The sequence below is a fragment of the Panthera uncia genome, chromosome D2 (genome assembly GCF_023721935.1).
Source record: "Panthera uncia isolate 11264 chromosome D2, Puncia_PCG_1.0, whole genome shotgun sequence".
Lineage (NCBI taxonomy): Eukaryota > Metazoa > Chordata > Mammalia > Carnivora > Felidae > Panthera > Panthera uncia.
Genome location: NC_064818.1, coordinates 57874516 through 57893783, shown reverse-complemented (window position 1 = coordinate 57893783; position 19268 = coordinate 57874516). Strand labels below are relative to the sequence as shown.

General features: G+C 37.2%; 1 protein-coding gene across 7 annotated transcripts in view; it reads right to left on the bottom strand.

Annotated features, from left to right (window-relative positions):
- The window catches only part of BTRC (beta-transducin repeat containing E3 ubiquitin protein ligase), a 184054-nt gene that overhangs the window by 74076 nt on the left and 90710 nt on the right, over positions 1-19268 (bottom strand). For 5 of the 7 annotated variants that reach the window (XM_049646481.1, XM_049646484.1, XM_049646482.1 and 2 more), the window contains one exon: positions 9656-9733. The exons of the other annotated variants lie outside the window; for them this stretch is intronic. In XM_049646481.1, coding sequence (XP_049502438.1) covers positions 9656-9733 — 78 coding nt within the window. The remainder of the gene's footprint in view (positions 1-9655; positions 9734-19268) is intronic. 7 annotated transcript variants of the gene reach the window in all.

Genomic DNA, 19268 nt, shown 5'->3' with positions numbered 1-19268 from the left:
GAAAAATTTAGAAAGACAATTAAATGCAGATATATACCATGTTTACAGACTGGAAAACTCAATATTACAGCAAGGTTAATTCTACTCAAATGGATACATGGTTTCTTTTTTGTTTGTTTGTTTGGTTTTTTTTGTTTCTTTTTTTCCTTTTTTTCTTTTTTTAATTTTTTTTAACATTTATTCATTTTTGAAAGGCAGAAAGAGACAGAGCGCGGATGGGGGAGGGACAGAGAGAGAGGGAGACACAGAAACAGAAGCAGGCTCCAGGCTCTGAGCTGTCAGCACAGAGCCCGACGCGGGGCTCGAACTCACGGACCATGAGATCATGACCTGAGCCGAAGTCGGCCGCTTAACCGACTGAGCCACCCAGGCGCCCCTGGATACATGGTTTCAATAAAATCCAAATCAAAACCCAGACTTCTTAAAAGAAACTAAGTTGATTCTAAAATCTATATAGAAATGCAAAGTATCTATGATAGCCAAAATAATATTAAAATTAAGAATACGGAAGACTTGGGGCACCTGGGTGGCTCAGTTAGTTGAGCATCCAACTTCGGCTCAGGTCATGATCTCACGGTTCAGGGGTTCGAGCCCCCCATTGCGCTCTGTGCTGACAGCTTACTCAGAGCCTGGAGCCTGCTTCGGATTCTGTGTCTCCCTCTCTCTGCCTCCCCACCCCACCCCCCACCCCCCGCCTTGTGTTCTGTTTCTCTCTCTCAACAATAAATTAAAAAAAATTTTTTTTTAATTAAAAAAAAAAAAAGGACATGGAAGACTCACACACACTACCTGATTTCAAGACTTACTAAAGCTACAATGATGAAGACAGTGTAGTATTTGGTGCAAGGATAGACACTTCTAAAAAGAAAAGGTACTTTGAGCTCGTCCTCTGTGTGGATTTGAAGTAGGGGTTGGTCAGTGCCTCAGCTGCTATTACCCTTTGCTCTGCATCCCAGCAGCACCCTGTTTTCCAGGAGGTGCAGAAATAGACTACACTGGGGGCACCTGGGTGGCTCAGTCGGTTAAGTGTCAGACTCTTGATTTTGGCTCAGGTCATGATCTCAGGGTTCATGAGATGGAGTGCCGCCATCAGGCTCTCCGCTGACAATGCAGAGCATGCTTGGGATTCTGTCTCCTGCACCCCCCTTCCCCTCCCCACTCTCTCTCTCTCTCTCAAAATAAATAAATATTAAAAAAAAAAAGAGAGAGAGAGAGAGAGAGAAAGAAATAGAATACACTTGTACAACCAACTGATTTTTGGCAACGACACTTCTGGAATTCATTGGGGGAAAGAAAAGACTTTTCAACAATGGTGTCAAAACAACTGAATAAAAAAGTGTAGGTAAAATAATGAACAGCACTCATAAGAATTAATTTGAGATGGACTAAAGGGTAAAAGCTAAAACTTAACAAACCTTCTGGAAGAAAACCTAGAATATGTACAAATCATGGGGTAATGATTGACAGACTGGGTTTCATTCAAAAATTAGAAACTTTTCATCAAAACACACCATGAATAAGCAAGCCATATATTATGAGAAAACACAGAACACATATCTCACAGAGCCAGCAGCTAGAACTCAACAGAACTCAATAAGACAATGCAATTTTTTTAAATGGCAAAAAACTTAAAACAGATACTTCACAAAATATCTGAATAGCTAATAAGCACATCAAAAAGTATTCAACATATGCTCACTAAGAAAGCTTTATATAAGAACATCCATAGCAACTTCACTTACAAAAATGCAAGCAGCTTAGGTGTCCATCAAAAGAATGGAAAACAAACTATAATGTACTTATTCAACAGATATATCATAAAAAAGAATAAACTACTGAATCAGTGGTATAAAATGGATGTCATAAAATTACACTGAGTGAAAGTCAGACTCCAAAAATCTATGATTCTATTACATGAAATTCTAGAAAAGGTGAAACTAACCTATGAGAGTAAGCTGACCAGTTTTTGATTCACTGGCGATGGGAAAACTGATTGGGAAGGAGACCAAGGAAACTTTCTTGGGTAATGAAAATGTTCTATAGCTTGATGAGGGTGGTGGTTACACAGGTAGATAGACTCATCATTAACTCACTGACTTATACAATATCTATGCAGTTCACTGTATGAAAACTTTACTTCAGTGAAAATGTAAAAGTATGCAGTTAATATTTTAGAGGAAAAAGGACTAAACGTTTGCATAATTAATAAAAATATGCTATTTTCTAGGAAAAAATAGTTATGGTAGGTTAGACAATTCCTTTTCCCCTCAGAAATGGATAGAAGACACTCAGAGGAACATTAGACAGATTCAAGAAACCAGTTCTAGTCCTGCAGGAGTTTCTAGAGTAAGGCTATGCATAAGCTTTTATTTTCTAGACATCCCATCTGTAAAATGGGCATATGATCTTGTTTACCTCCCAAGAAAGTCACATAGATTAGTAAACTAAAACTTGTCACAGTCTTAAGATCACCCTGGAAAAAAAAGGCCAAAAAATTCAGTATTTTACATTCAATATTTTACTAAGACTTCTTCCAGGCTAGAATTAAACTAGTGAGTATAATTGCCACTGGCAAGATACGCTCTGTCCCCATGCAACATTCGGAAAGGTAGCCTCACTGCTGAATCAGAGGCAGAGAATTTTGCGTTGGAGTACTTTAATACGTTTTTATATTGCATATAAAGCACATAAGCATAAACCAGTAAGATGCCTTGCTGAAAGAAAACTACCTTCTTTGTGAAAGCAGGCTGTAATTCTGAACAAGTTTTCAATTTTCACAGTGCTGCTAGGGTAAAACATTTTAAAGAGTTTAATTTTTTACAATGGATTCAATGACATAGGATTATCTAACAAAGTAATGGCTAATCAATAGAAGGTTTAGTTGTCAGGTGAAACATATAACACACTAAAAGGGATTGATTGCCAGACTTCTCCTTATTTACTAGAAGGTATATATTTAAAATGACACAAACTTGTTACCAGGCTGCATTCTTTTAACCTTGCAAAAAGCTGCTTAAGAAATCTGTTCAGCAGCCCTATAGCAAAACAAGATACGGTATAATGAAAATGGGCAGCGATTGGGGGGCAGTACAGGGGGGTACAGGGAGGGGGGAGACGGGGACCTTCAGATATATGGTAACATCAAATCAAGTTCCCAGCAAGAATATGGGATAGAAAAAGCAAACTACAAGGCGACATCTAGGGAAGCTGGGACTGGGCTTTAAAAATGCCACGCTGATGCTACCCAATCTCATTCAATGGATGCAGTGCTCTATCTGATTTCCTCCCAAAGTACTCTTAGGGCAGATTTTTAAAAGACTCATACAAAAGGGCACAATAGGCTCCCCTCACCATTTTTTTTTTTTAATGGTACATCCACATTAAGCACTGAACACAAAATGAATTGGTCCATATGGGCTTCGACCAGCATATAAGCTGTTTCCTTTATAATTTATTCACAACATCTCAAGTCTCTATATGAAAATACACTTTTTATGGTCATTGCAACCCAGGAGTTCAATAATACTTTTTCTACTAAGTCAGTGATTACACAATTTATCAAAGAATGATTACCCTGAAATAAACATAAAACAAAACACCAACCCCCTATACAGTCTTCCTTCCTCAAAGTAATTTTAAGAAAGCCGGTTATTAAATTGCTTCTTTTGGAAGAAGGGTTTTTGTAGCTAGACACAAATTGCCAAACCATGTTTTTAAAAAAAGTTATTAGACTCTGAAGGATTCAGCCGAAGTGGGAAGTTAAATAAACAAATCACTTCATCAGACTTGGAAAGATCACTTTTGTCTTACTTAAGAGACCTACATTAATTACCTTTAAGATCTTTTACATGGACTATTTAAAATAAGTACAATTTATTTATTTATTTCAAATGAGGTGCTTCTTCCAAAGTATTAAATAATGTCTACAAATGCAAAAGCATTTTTATAAATAGGTAATTAAAACAGATGACTAAAATTAAGTCAAGCTGCAAAACATTACCCAGGATGCACTGTGATTTTTTTTTTTTTTTTTTTTTTTAATAAACATCTCACGCAATATTTTTCCATCCAAAGCCCAAAGCACTTCAGGGGGTAAAAAAGAGGTAGGAAGTTTCATAGGGAAAAAAAAAAAGCACACATATATAATGAAATAACGCCAAACTCCAAACTAAAGTATTTACAAGATAGTCCCTTAAGCATAGTTTGTCATATTGCAATTACACCTTGCCTACTGCCAAGTCAAAGTGCTTACTATTGCCACTAGAGGGAGAAGTGTCTTAACACAAAGCAACAGCAGATAGGGAATGGGTTTTCTTGAGCAATTATCAGAACAAAGCTCCCCTGGCTGTGTGTACCTTCTAATTACTCAATACAATTAAAATGACTAACCTAAAACAAATAGAAAAAAAACTTGCCTGGCTAATATCTGGGACTTCATTAAACCTTCTCTCCTCATCAATCAAATCAGAAAGAAGGGAATGCCATCATATACAAACATTATAGAGCTATTAAAGGAAGTAAATTCAGTGAGGTTTTGGTTTTTTGTTTTTTGTTTTTTTTTTTTAAGGAAGAAAAGAAGTGGCTCTCTTGAAAAAAAGAAATGTCGTGGTATTTACCCATCTGGATGCTGCTTGAAAACAAATTGTCCTCCAAAGAGCAGAAATACAGTATGTTTTCTCTCAGTTCACTGGCTTATGAATGACTTTTTGTTATTGTTGTTGTTTTGTTAATACACAATATAATGTCATTTTCTGTGTCAGTGACGTGCTTTTTTCCTCCTACTCATCCAACTGTATAAAGGAGCTGTGCCAGTTAGACTCCCATGCTTATACGGGGCTGTTTAAGATCTTTACTGCTGTGTTTTATGGATCTACTCCAAGGTACTGTTCAGAACAACATAGGAATTTGGGGGCACAGGGATAGGAAAGGAAAACAGCTACTTATTCCTTCCAAAAGGCTTATGAGTTCCCTTTATAAGGCCCAGTCATTAACAGAAGATGACAACACAGTCATTTTTCTTTCAGCTGACAATTGTGACATTTTTCCAGCAGCGTGCAAGGTGTTGAAAACCTGGCAGCTGTTACCTCCCGGGATGAAGATACTTTTTTATCCTCCCTTGACAGTTTAACTCAGTGGGTCAGCACCTTTAAAAGACTGCAAAGTATCCTTGAAGAGGATGGAAGCTTGAATTACTGCTCCCTCCCTAATCAATGTAAACCCTCACTGCAGGTGAAGTCTCCATCTATAGAGGTGCATGGGGGAGGAAAATGTAATGCCCTGAGCCAGATGGTTTTTATCTTGTTTTTAAAGAATAAAGGAACAAGCTAACAAGGGAGACAGCTACTTTGTTAGCTTCTTGGCCTCTCTCATGGCTTTGCATCCCCAGGGTTCCAGCTACACAAGAGAAAGAATACAGAAAAACGTAAACACTTAAAGAAATATAACTAGAGGGCTGGCATCATGCTGCTTTCAAAGAGTTGAGAGAGTTCTACTCAATGCTTTATTTATCACTGCCCACGTTCTCAGGATGGTAAGTGGACACATACACAAAGGGAATGGGGGATGGGGGAAGGATTAGACAGAGGTCACAATTTACTCAATTACATAGAAAGGCAGGGCTGACAGATCCTATTAGCACCAATGTGAAGCAAAGGAGTTGCATGTTGTGAGGCTACATTTTCAAAAAGTAATGAGTACTTTCATGTATCCTCCCAGGCCTTTGCCCTTGTTTGCAGATATGAATAAAAGCTATGAAAACAGTTGCTATGGTTTCTTTGACTTCACATTTTAGAAATAAAAGCAGAAAGAAAATTGTAGCCACTTTGTACATTCTTTAAATAAAAGTTCACACTTCACTTAATGTGGATAGAAGAGATTATTCTGAAATTTAGAAAATTAAAAGAATACATTACCTTTCTTTCCCCACCAACTTTCCTGCCTTCTGATATGGAATGGAAAAGCAGGTATACAAAATGGCTTAGTGACACAGGGACTAGTGTCTCCTGACTTTCTCCCTCAGTATTTTCTTTTTCTACTAATGTCTTTGTTAGGTTTTGGAATTACGGTAATGGTGGCCTCAGAATACAAGTCCGGAAGTGTTCCTGCCTTCTCTATTTTCTGAGTTTGCACAGGAATGGGTTATTTATTCTGCAATATTTCATAGAATTCACCAGTGAAACCATATGGGGGCCTTTTGATAATCTGATTTCTTTAATAGACATCAGGCTATTCAAATTTGGTTTCACCTTGCATTGGTCTCTGTAAGTTTTATTTTTCAAGGAATTAGTCCATTTCATCTAAGTTGCCAAAGCTGTGGTTTAAAGTTGTTTATAATATTCCCTCATTATCCTTTAAATGTCTGTAAGAATTGTAGTGATAACCTTTCTTTTAGCTCCTCCAGTGATTAAGTAACTCAGTTACCACACAGTAGTCACAGTCTATCAACACCTGTGAAACTGTACTTTAGAACAATATATGTAAACTATAAAATCAGTTTAAAACACTACTATGTAACCAAGCATTTAAAAACAAAAAGTGAAAGAGTTCCTGAAATCCCATTAGAAATATCTGTAAAAGGATCTCAAGGGATTGGCCTAGATGATGCAAATCCTACCTACATCAACACTAGGGAAAAGGCAGCTTTGACATCTTTTTATCTATACAGCTTGACTAAAGTGGGGAGGGGGAGCAAATGGCACTTCATTATTGTCATGCAACAGAGAAAAGGGGGAGTTTAAACAGCTTATATATTATGTCCTACATTAAAAAAATCAGCAGTGGGGTAATCAAGTTCAGGGCAGTCCCGGACAGCTGCCCTGTGACCCGCTTCTATTGACCCCTGCTATTCATCACTCTTCCCTAAGATTGAGAGGGCAAGCTCCTAGGGAGTGACCACCACAATAGACAGACACAAGCCAACAGTAATCTGGTTCGAGCAAAAAACCAGATGGCACTGCAATAAATTTACAAATCTGCATTCATGGGGCTGTTAAAACACCCAGAAGCTAAAAGATTCAGAGGGCCCCAAGAGGATCTCCTACTTCCCAGTTTCTAAAGGCCATTTCTCTTTCCAAGAACACTGAGTTCATGCTCTTCATAAAGAGAATAGAGAAAAAACCCTTTACAAAGAGAGGAGGGGGAAAAAAACCTCATGACCTAATTAATCTCCAGAGCTTGGATCTCAACACTGAATGGCAGATATTAGAAAAACCATTGTGGAGCAATAGGAGGAAAAACAAAAACAGAAACAAGACAGTTGTTATATTAGAGTGGAGAGGGTGAAGCAAACCTGCTAAAAAGCAATGAAAAAGCCACATCAAATCTCTTTCAAATACTGCACACGACAGATCTTGCAAGTAGAAAATGATTCAATAATGTATGCATTTATTTTTAAAATGAATCAGATTAGTCCCATGTGTGACCTGCTGGTCCATCTGTATGTGCTGGACTTAATAGGCACGATTCTCTCTCTTGCTTCAGTTTGAAGTATGAGAGAGATAAATTTAGTTTAATTTTCAACAGATCAGCCTATCCATTTTCCAAATGGACCATCTGGATCAGCCTATTAAAATTAATTTATAACTTTGCAGAGTGAAAATTCGTTTGTTAGCTTAAATAAAGTTGCCAAAACTTTTTGTCGTGTCATTGTTTTCTGACAGTTGTTTCTGTATAGTGGGCAGACCGCTTCCACCTCTAAATTTATCTTACTCAATACTGTTCTATTTATTTAGATTTATAGATCAGGTGTTTGTCTCCAAATAGTTAAAGTTGTAACTGCACAATACCAATCACTGATCATTTGGGTTTTTTACAAAGCTTCCTGAATGGATTCAAGTCTACTTACTAGACAGTAATTTTTACAAAAAACGAAAGTGCCCATCCCCAAATTTTTAACAGAAAGTAAATAAAAAATGGACATATCACAGTTTCAAGGACTTTCTCCCTAAATTAACACTGTATACAGGGGCACCTGTGTGGCTCAGTTGGTTAAGCATCTGACTTCGGCTCAGGTCACGATCTCAGAGTTTGTGGTCTTGAGCCCCGTGTCGGGCCCCGTGCTGACAGTTCAGAGTCTGGAACCTGCTTCAGATTCTGTGTCTCCCTTTCTCTCTGCCCCTCCCCTGCTCATGCTCGCTCGTGCTCTCTCACTCTCAAACCTAAAATAAACATTAACAAAACCCAAACACTACACAAACCGGAATAAGAAGGCAGAAGTAGAAACACTTGGGCAACATTGAGATCTCGCTTTTAACTCACTGACTGGCTAATAAGCAAGTCCTCTAGTCTCTCTAAGCCTCCATTTTCTTCATCTATAAATCGGAGACCCTATCTAGAAACTTTGCAGGGGGATTGTGAGGACGGAATGAAACAAGTAGCAGGGTTATGGTGGGCACTCAACAAATATTAGACCTCTTCTCCTTTTTCCTAGAATAATGCATAATGCAAGTAAATTAAAATTATTTTTACTACTGCTCGTTCTCATCTTACCCAACTATATATTAAAAGTTAATAGGTGGTATGCCTATTCTCTGGCAACACTGTAAGAACTTGTTTTTGTTGCTAGTGGGAGACAGAAGATGTTAGAGGTTGTTGCTACAGGCAGTGAGAAGAAGAAATTTTTTGGTGAAATGTTTTTGGACATTTTAATCCAAAAAAAAGTTTTTTTTTTTAACGTGTATTTACTTTTGAGAGACAGAGACTGACAGAGTGCAAGCAGGGGAGGGGCAGAGAGAGAGAGAGAGGGAGACACAGAATCTGACGCAGACTCCAGGCTCTGAGGTGTCAGCACAGAGCCTGATGAGGGGCTCAAACTCACAAACTGTGAGATCGTGACCTGAGCTGAAGTTGGTCACCCAAGTGGCCCAGGACATTTTAATTTTAAAAAAGAGAGCACCAAGGAATTAACTTTCAAAGTAAAATGTGTTACCTTTGGGGATTGGGAACACAGTAAGCAGTAAGTTTTTTTAGGTTATCAATAACAGTCTTTACTTTTAGAAAAGGCAAATATCGGGGCGCCTGGATGGCGCAGTCGGTTAAGCGTCCGACTTCAGCCAGGTCACGATCTCGCGGTCCATGAGTTCGAGCCCCGCGTCGGGCTCTGGGCTGATGGCTCGGAGCCTGGAGCCTGTTTCCGATTCTGTGTCTCCCTCTCTCTCTGCCCCTCCCCCGTTCATGCTCTGTCTCTCTCTGTCCCAAAAATAAATAAAAAACGTTGAAAAAAAAAAAAAAAAAAAAGAAAAGGCAAATATCGCTCAGACTAAAAGGAGCTAACTTCTCTAGAGGCAGATCCCTTTTGATTGTTAATTTTTTTTAATGTATTAAGAATCTCAGTAGGAAAGTAAGATTTAAAGCCAACTATTCTACTATCTGCACTTAAGAAGCAATTCAAGTTATTTTTCCTGAATAAGAAAACTTTTATTTGATGTTGTTTTCACTACACGTAAGCAATCGATCTGTCCTGTACTTGTACACCTAGGATATTTTTAAATGATTGGGAAAACAATGTTACCTGATTGAAATTGATGGCTATAGCCAGACCAACTTCAAAGTACTCTTAATTTAAGCTCTAATGCTTAATGAATGGCAAATTGAGGGTTTCCTGTCTTTTGTTTTGTTCTTGGTAGCTTTTTACTTTAAGACAGACTGAATTTCATACCTGTCTAAGTGAATTCTTCTCTGGTATTATCTTCCTAGGGGGTTCGCCATTATTACAGTCTTCTCTCTCTGAGGAATTCTGTGAAAGAAAGTAAGCTTTAATTCAGTTCTCATTATCTTCAATCTTATTCTGTGGGGGTAACTGAATTACATTTCTAATTCTGTAAGCTAGAATACCATGTATATTTATGCATTTATTCATTTGAAGATTTATATACATATAGACATACACTTATGTAAAGGAAAACATATGCCCATGTATATAAATAAATGCAAGTAGGGACGTAGGTGGAAAGTATTTCATTTATATTTAAGCACTGCCCAGCAGATCACATTCATCAGATATCTAGTTTATTGCTCTTTGAAAATGCAGGTGGGCACTGGACATGAGAAAGTTCCAGTTTATGCTTAGCTGATAACAACTTAAAGCATGATTATTACCTTCTCTTTAAATAATTAGTTTTGAACTATAGTAAATGTTTGGTCACTACAAATTCTCAAAGTATGGATCCTAGAAAAAGAGTTCTTTCTCTTCTTCATCTCAGATTTGATTTTCTTTTATTAAAAATAACATAGTACTTAGCTCAAAACAACATCATTTCACCAATGCTTTAGGATTAGAGTCCATTCTTGCCACTATCATCTCAAATAGCAGCTAGGAGGCCATAAATGTCAATGGGATTTTTAAATACTTAAGAAGAGGAGGAAAAACAACAATCCAATTGAAAGCAAGTTCAGAATTCTAAATATCAACAGAATTATAAAGCAGCAACACACCGAATGGGAGAAAATATTTGCAAATCATGTATCTGATAAAGGATGAATATCTAGAATATGTAAAGAAGTGGTAAACTAACCAAACAAAAAACCCCAAACAACCCAACTCAAAAATGCACAAAGGACTTAGATAGACATTTCTCTAAAGAAGGTACAAACGGCCAATCAGCACATAAAAAGATGACCAACATCACTAATCATATTTCAGAATGTAAATCAAAAAGTGTAAGTAGATACCACATCACATTCATCAAGAAGGCGACTATAAAAAACAGACAAAAACCAAAATATATATTGGCAAGGTTGCTGAGAAATTGGAACTCTTGTGCACTGTTAGTATGAATGTAGAAACAGCTGCTGTGGAAAACAGTATGGTGGTTCCTCAAAAATTAAAAATAGAATTATCATATGATCCAACAATTCCACTTCTAGTATATACTCAAAAGAGGAGAAAGCAGAGTCTCAAGGAGGTATGTGCACGTTCATGTTCATAGCAGCATTACCCACAATAGCTAAAAGGTGGAAGCAATCCAAGTGTCCACTGACTGATGGAAGGGACAAATAAAATGTGGTGTATACATCAAAGGAACAGGGTTCAGCCTCAAAAAGGAAGGAAAATGAAACAGGCTACCACATGGACAAACCTTGAGAACATTATGCTAAGTGACATAAGTCAGTCACAAAAAGATAAACCCTGTATGATTCCACACATATGAGATACTCAGAGTAGTCAAAATCATACAGAAAGCGGACGGTGATTGCCAGGGACTGGGAGAAGGGGGGAATGGGGAATTATTGTTTAATGGGTATAGAATTTCAGTTTTACAAGATGGAGAATTATGGAGACAGATGGGGGTGATGGTTGCAAAACATTATGAATGTATTTAACACCACTAAAAAATGGTTAAGATGATTAATTTTGTTATATATTTTTACAATACAAAATAATAGAAAAAAAAATCTGGTAATCAACACATGTTAAGTCACTATCTGCAAGGCAAAATACAGAAACTCCGAATACATATTTTTGGGTACTATTTTCCACAACTACATTTATAGTGTTAATATTTTAATATTTGCAAGTTTAAAATACTCATTACATATATCCAACACAGTCTAACTGGGGAGCTACTTTATTTTTAGATCCAGGAATTGTTTCCAAACATGAGTTGATCTGAAAATTTTCATACAAGTATGAAGTTATTAGTAGAGTATAGGATCATAACTGTACTTTAAACTTAGGTGTACCTTTTTTGGTTTGTATCAAATATCGTATTTTAAAATATATTAAAGGACAAGCAGCATATATAGAGTGTCATTTTAGGGCCTTTGCACCTCTGTGGCTACAATCTGTGGGCCCTGTGCATTACCTGTAGTTGGGTGACAGACTACTACTGTAAGGTGTTCCTTTTGGGCAGAAATCTCTTATGAGATTTAACTTGATATTTTATATTTGGATGACCACTTGAAGGTAATGGTCCCTAAAATTAAGACAAAAAAGAAAAAAATATGCTTTGCTATAAGCAAGGGACAGAGAGACTCAATAACTTCAGAATTCTGTCTTTTCTCCGCATTTTGAAAAAAAAAGTAATTTAGTCTACCTACAAAACGGAGAGATAAAGCTGAATTAATGACTATAAAGCATTCCAAACAAGGAAACTAGCAATATATGCCACTGTAAGATAAGCAAAGGAGGGGAAAGGCCAACATTAAACCCGTAAGATCAACTTGAGTATTGAACTTTTTTTAAAAAAAAGAAAGTATAGGGGCGCCTAGGTGGCTTAGTCAGTTAAGTGTCTGACTCTTGGTTTTGGCTCAGGTCATGATTCATGGTTTGTGTGGTTGAGCCCTGTGTCGGGCTCTGTGCTGACAGTGCAGAGCCTGCTTGGGATAGTCTCTCATCCTCTCTGCCCCTCCCCAGCTCTTGTTCTCTCTCTCTCTTTCACAAAGTAAATAAATAAACAAAATAAAAAATAAAGTATAGATCAAAGTTTTAAATGCTAAAATTAAAAAATTAAATGTTTTACAGAATACAAACTTAAGGCAGTATTCAATTATAAACTTACAATTTGCAAGTAACTATTCCCCAGACCATGAAGTTCCACCCTCCCTTAAATGAAGTACCATTTATAATCAAAACTGGTTTAATTCAATGTAAATTCCCATATTTGAACGTTAATTATGTTTTGTAAAAATGTCATCATAATAAACTGGAAGCCTAGTTATGTTTTGGTCAAAGTTTATTATAGTAAAGTCACCCTAAAGCACATTTTTACTGTATACGTACAGGAAGTGAAACAAAATTGATGGTAAACTCTCTATATACTAAATTACATTGTGAAAACAGTAACGTGAACCTAATGAGCGGCAACTATCTAGTCCATATCCACAATTTTCTTCCTCCTGACTCTCTTAATCTGATTTATTTATCTCTACCTCACAGTAGAGAGATCTGATAGACACTACCTTAACATTATGTGCCTCTTGATATGATGTACTGAGAAGAACACATTATTACTTCTGAGGTAACCTTGCCAAAAATATCTAAGCTCAATCTGATCACAGAAAATATCAGACTAACCCAAATTGAGGGATTGAGTAATTTTTTAAAATTACTAGTATTGTACTAACAAACAATGTCACAGTCATGAAATACAAAGAAAGACTAAGGATCTGTTTCAGGTGAAAGGAAACTAAAGAGACATGACAACTGAATGCAACTTGTGCTCTGAGATCACTGGGGTGGGGGTGGGGGAGTTAAAGCAAAATTGATGGTAAACTCCTCTGTACAGAATTATATAGTGACAACAGTGATCTGCATCTAAGAGAATGAGTAGTGCCTATCTAGACCACACCCACAATCTTCTTCCTCCTGACCCCTCTACTGCATTTGATTTTGATGGTTAAGTACTGAGTGAGTATTGTGACATAATGGTATAAAGAACATTATTGGAACAATTAGAAAAATTTGAATAAGGTCTACAGATGAGCTAATAACATTGTATTGGTGTTAATTTCCTGATTGTTTCCTCACTTTTAAAATTTACATACAGAAAAATTCACTTGTTTTGGTGTTTAGTTATACGAGTTTGACAAAAAACATACCGTTATGTAACTACCACCGCACTCAAGATGTATCATTTCCCAAATTCTCTTGCACTGCCCTTATCCAGTCAGCCCCTTTCTCTAGTAATCACAGATTTTTTTTGTCTCAATAATTTTATCTTTTCCAAATATCACAAAATGGAATCATATGCTATGTAATTTTTTGAGCCTTTTCCCACTTGGCTTAATACATCCGAGATTCACTCTTGTTGAATAGACCAGTAGTCCTTTCCTTTTTACTGTCAAGTAGTATCACTGTATGGATGCTCCACAGTTTCTTTATACATTGTTTCCTGATTTTGATAATTTGTACTGTGATTATTTGAAAGAATATCCTTGTTTTTTGGAACATACAATGAAACACTTATGTTGGAAAAAGGACATTATATCTGTAACTAACTTTCAAAAGGTTCAGAAAAAATAATAAGTAAATGAATGTGAGCACATGTTTCCATATAAACAGAGATAAAGCAAATGTGGCAACATGTTAATATGTGGAGAATATGTGTGAAGAGTATAAGGGGATTCTTTTCACTATTCTTTCAACTGTTCTGGAATTCTGAAATCATATGAAAATAAAAAATAACAAGTAAAACTGATGAAACCTAGAGGAAAATATGTTTAAAAATGGAAAGATGGGGCTCAGCTGGTTAAGCGTCTGACTCTTGATTTCGGCTCAGGTCATGATCTCATGGTTCGTGAGTTTGAGCCCCACACTGGGCTCTGCGCTGACAGCACGGCGCCTGCTTGGGATTCTCTCTCTCTTTCTCTCTCTCTCTCTCTCTCTCTCTCTCTCTCTCTCTCTCTCTCTCTCTCCCCCTCCCAACTTGCTCTCTCTCTCTCTCTCTCAAAATAAATGAACTTAAAAAAAAATGGAAAGGTAGAAGTCAGATAAGTGAAAAATAAATTTTGGGGGGAAAATTCCCTCAAATATAAATAAAAGTTACATTCTACCACTTAACCCTGAGCCAACTAGAAGAACTTGACTGCCTATTACGGCTCATTCACAATACTCAGATTAAACATTTCATTATAGTAAACACATTTGCAGAATGTATTTGTAGTCCTGGAGCAATAATATGGTATAAATAGTAGCAGTATATTAAAATATTTCTAAAATATTTCATTACCTTTCATAAATTTATTACCTTTAATTCAAATATTTCTCACTTAAGCCCAGGAGCCCCTGGGTGGCTCAGTAGGTTAAGCATCTGACTCTTGATTTCGGCTCAGGTCATGATCTCACGATTCCTGAGCTCAAGCCAAGCATCAGGCTCTGTGCTGACAGCATAGAGCCTGCTTTGGATTCTCTTTCTCCCGCTCTCTCTGCCCACCCCACCCTCATGCCTGCACCCCCTCTCTTAGTCCAGCACTTAATAGTTTAGAATTGTAACTTCAAACTGGAAGCATTTGGGTTGTAACACCTATACACATACTCACAGATGTTTGGGTAGGAAAAAGTCAATAAAGTGAAATAATGCTAAAGCTTGTGCATTAGATCTCAGGGATAAAATGTTTCCAGGAGTAACCTCGAGGTGAATAAAAAAGAAAAAGAAACCATCTCAAAGAAAGTATTCAGGTGATAAATTTAAATAACCTGTCTCAAAATCAACATATCCAAATTTAAAGCACTCTTTTACCATTCTCACCCATCTTAGGCCACCTCCTTCTCTCCCAACTTTTCTTTCCACCTCAAACTTAAATCCTCAGTCAATTTTTACTCATCCCTCCCCCCAACTTTTTTTTTCTTTGAATGTACCTAACCAATTTCAGGTCTTCAATTTTTCCTTTGAACCATCTCTTTTAATAGATCTAACCCTTGGTTTGTATTTCCAGTCTCTACTCTAGGCCACCACCAATGCTATTACTATTGAGACAGCCTTCTGACACACTTACCGAAACCCTTGTCTAAACCATTCTACACACTACTGTCAAAACCATCGTTCTAAAAAGACTTACCTCATCTCACCCCACACCTTGCTCAAACACCTTTTATAGCTCTCTGTCACCTTCAGGATTAAGTCCAAACCTCCTAGTATAGCATCCACAATCTGGACAATTTACCTTTCCATCAGTCTCTGGAACCATTTACATGACATTATTTACCATTCTCCAAAGTATGAAAAGCACTCTCTCATCCCTGTGCTTTTGCTAATTCTATTCCCTCAGTGTGTAATAGACTCCTTTCCTGATCTCTCCATCATCAAAATCCTGATTCAAGAATCAACTAAAACGATACTTTGTCAGGGAAGCCTACGCTTATGCCCTCCTCCACCTACACCACACTTACCCCAGATGGAACGGATTACTCTGAATTAGCACTTTATTTCTATTTTGGCACTTATACTTTATATCTCTCTATATTATATCTCTCTGTGAACAAGCTTCCCACCCCTACTCCCCACTGTAAGATTCCTTCTGAGCAGGGGCAGTTTCTTTTTCATCTGCATTTTCCAGTGGCTCAGCACAAAGTTTGAGAACATAATATGAGCTTTTAAGCATTTGCTGGATTGAATGCTATTGCCAGATTAATCTTTCTTAAACACCACTAATTTCATGGTGGTCTTTTTTCCTTAAAAACGTTCAGTAGCCAGCCCTTTGTATCTATGGAATCAAATATTAAGTTCTAGGCCTGATTTTCAAGATCTTCCAGAATTTTCTGCCACATTACACCAAGTTATTTCCCTCAACATACATTTTCTGCCCTAGTCAAGCAAGTCTCTTCACAGTCTTTTTTTTTTTTAATTTTTTTAACGTTTATTTATTTTTCAGACAGAGAGAGACACAGCATGAATGGGGGAGGGGCAGAGAGAGAGGGAAACACAGAATCTGAAGCAGGCTCCAGGCTCTGAGCCATCAGCCCAGAGCCCGACGCGGGGCTCGAACCCGCGGACCGCGAGATCGTGACCTGAGCTGAAGTCGGACACTTAACCGACTGAGCCACCCAGGCGCCCCTCTTCACAGTCTTATAAACAAGTGATATGACCTCAACATTTTCAGGCTGGAAGGATCCTTAATTTTAATGTCATTCATTCAACAATTATAAACACAAGAAAATTATTTAATCTATTCAAGTCCTACCCATTCTTGAAATGAGTTTCAACTGTCGAATTCTCTAAGAAACCATACAGCTATTCCATCTTTCCCTACTGGAAATTCCTTAACATTTCTATCTTGGTCCACACAGTTGAGCACTTAATTAGGTAAATGTTTGCATGTTACTCTCAGCTACCCAATAACATTGAAAGCTTACTGGGTAAAGTCTTTGTGGCTCCCTGTACTTCCCAACACATTACATAATATACAGATAAGTGCTTAATAAATAATCAAAGCCCTATACCCACATTGTCCAGCTAGCTTTAAAAAAGATTTTCAGGGGTGCCTAGGTGGCTCAGTCGGTTAAGCATCCAACTTCAGCTCTGGTCACGATCTCGCGGTTTGTGGGTTCGAGCCCTGAATAGGGCTCTGTGCTGACAGCTCGAAGCCTGGAGCCTGCTTTGGATTCTGTGTCTCCTTCTCTCTGCCCCTCCCCCACTTGTGCTCTGTCTCTTTCAAAAATAAAAAAATGTAAAAAAAATTTTTAGTAAAAAGAAAATTTTTAAAAAAAGAAAAAAAAGATTTTCAAAGCAGAAAACCTTCAAAGTGATAGCCCAACTACAGTCCTACTAGCCCATCACTAAGGATGTCAGCATGACAATTTAAAGCAGGAGCTAGCAAGTTCCTGCTCTAAATAAAGTTTTTGCAAATAATGTTTTTCTGGAACTTAGCCAACTCCACTCATTCACCTTTTATCTATGGCAACTTGCATACATCAATGGCAAAGGTGAATAATCACAATAGAGATCCTATGGCCCAGAAAGCCTCAAATATTTACTGTCTGGTCCTTTGCAGTTAAAGTTTGCCAAGCCTTGATTAAGAAGGAAAAGTTCTTCTGTGGACAAGCAAAGCACTCCTGATTCTTCAGAACTGGATTTTATTTGTTTCTCCCGGTGTCCAAAACAAGTAGATGGATTTTGATGATAGCACACAGCAGGTTTACGGCTAGGGCAATATTCTCCACGACCTAGTAAGTGGCTTATTTACTGTTTTCAGTTATCTATTCGAACACACAACTCCTGATGACATGGATAATCAAAAGTTGATTATATAATCAAATGAAAAACTAAACTAATTTACACAGTGATGAAAAGTCAAGCCACTTGTAATGACTTATCATAATCTTTGAATAAGCATCTTGCTCAAGGTTGGATGGTGCAACAGAGCCTGAGTCTGTCTAAATAGACATCTGTTATAAATAAAATAATCACTGCCAACACTAGAAGTAACATTCCCCACCTATGCCACATTTCTTATTGAGAAAATTCAAAGGATTCTGTAACCAGGAAAGTTGTATCATTTTAGCGAAATGGGTAAATTGTGGTGATTTTGACTCTGATTTTGAACACATTTAAAAAATGGAGTCATTTGAGCATCATCACATAGAATGACAACCACATGAAAGATGAAATCTTGAGACCAATTTCTAATAGCTAGTTGCAAACATCATACAGTGGGCTTGATTGGTAAATTAGTAATTGAATTAATATTTTTCCCATTAACTTAATATATCATTTGGAACTAAGAACAGCCTCCAAATATATATGATTTGCAATTCTCAAAAACAGAAACAATTCTACAAGGTTAAAGGTAATTTAACTACATGGATAAGAACCACTCAAACCCTTTAGTGAAAGGTGACAACTAAAATGTGTGTGTGTGTATCTAAACAAATTTTAATTAATCCTTCTAGGATACATTGGGGAAAACATAGGTCATTTAAGTTCAGAAGCTGACTGAAGAATCCTATTCAAGGACCAGTTCTAGGGAGGACCTGAAGTGTCCTCATAAGATAATATTCTCTGGCATGTTTTCATGCACACTGCTTCTCCGGCACGTTTATCATTTGACATACTCGATTAAACCACAACCACATCAAAGCCTCCCCATCCTGCTAAACTTCAACAAGATCTTCCAGTCAAAGCTTTCAAGAAGTGGTATTTTCTAGTAATATACCAATCCAAGCACAGTGCTAGGAACCAGATATAATGGAAAGCACTATCAGACAACCAAACACACAGGATTTCCATTAGTACTGTCTTACTTCCTATGAGAGAAGTAAAAAAAAACTACCAACTAGGTTTTTTTCCCCTGCGACACTGTCCGACACTAATTATAAAACACTACAGATGCAGCCTTTCTAAAAATGCAAAGGGATTGTGTATATTTGCAAAGAACAACTATTTTTTATGCTTCCAAATTCTTAATCCTGTTTGGAGCTGTCAGTGGGGGTTAATGGAAGCCTTGGATAGGAGAATTCCAATCTGGTTGGCAGATGGATAGGTTGGTTATAGCTGCATAACTATGTCTTGCCTGCAGGCACAATTCAGAACACTGTTAAAGCAATATAAAGTCTCTGTCAAGCTGAACCATTTGGATCAGTAGCAAGGAGAAATAATAATAAAAAAGAAGTTCATTTCTGGGCCTTGTGCATTTATGCTAGTATGCAGAAACTGATTAATTGTCATAGTGTGCTGGTCTTCTATACTTCAGATTTCTACTTCTGGAGTAGATTTTGCATGCTAATATAATCATTCTCCCTCTTGAGACATTAGCAAATAATCAAATGAAAAACAGGATCATAATTTACTGAGATTCGAGCAATTCTCTATGCAAATTTGACTTGTTATTGCTGC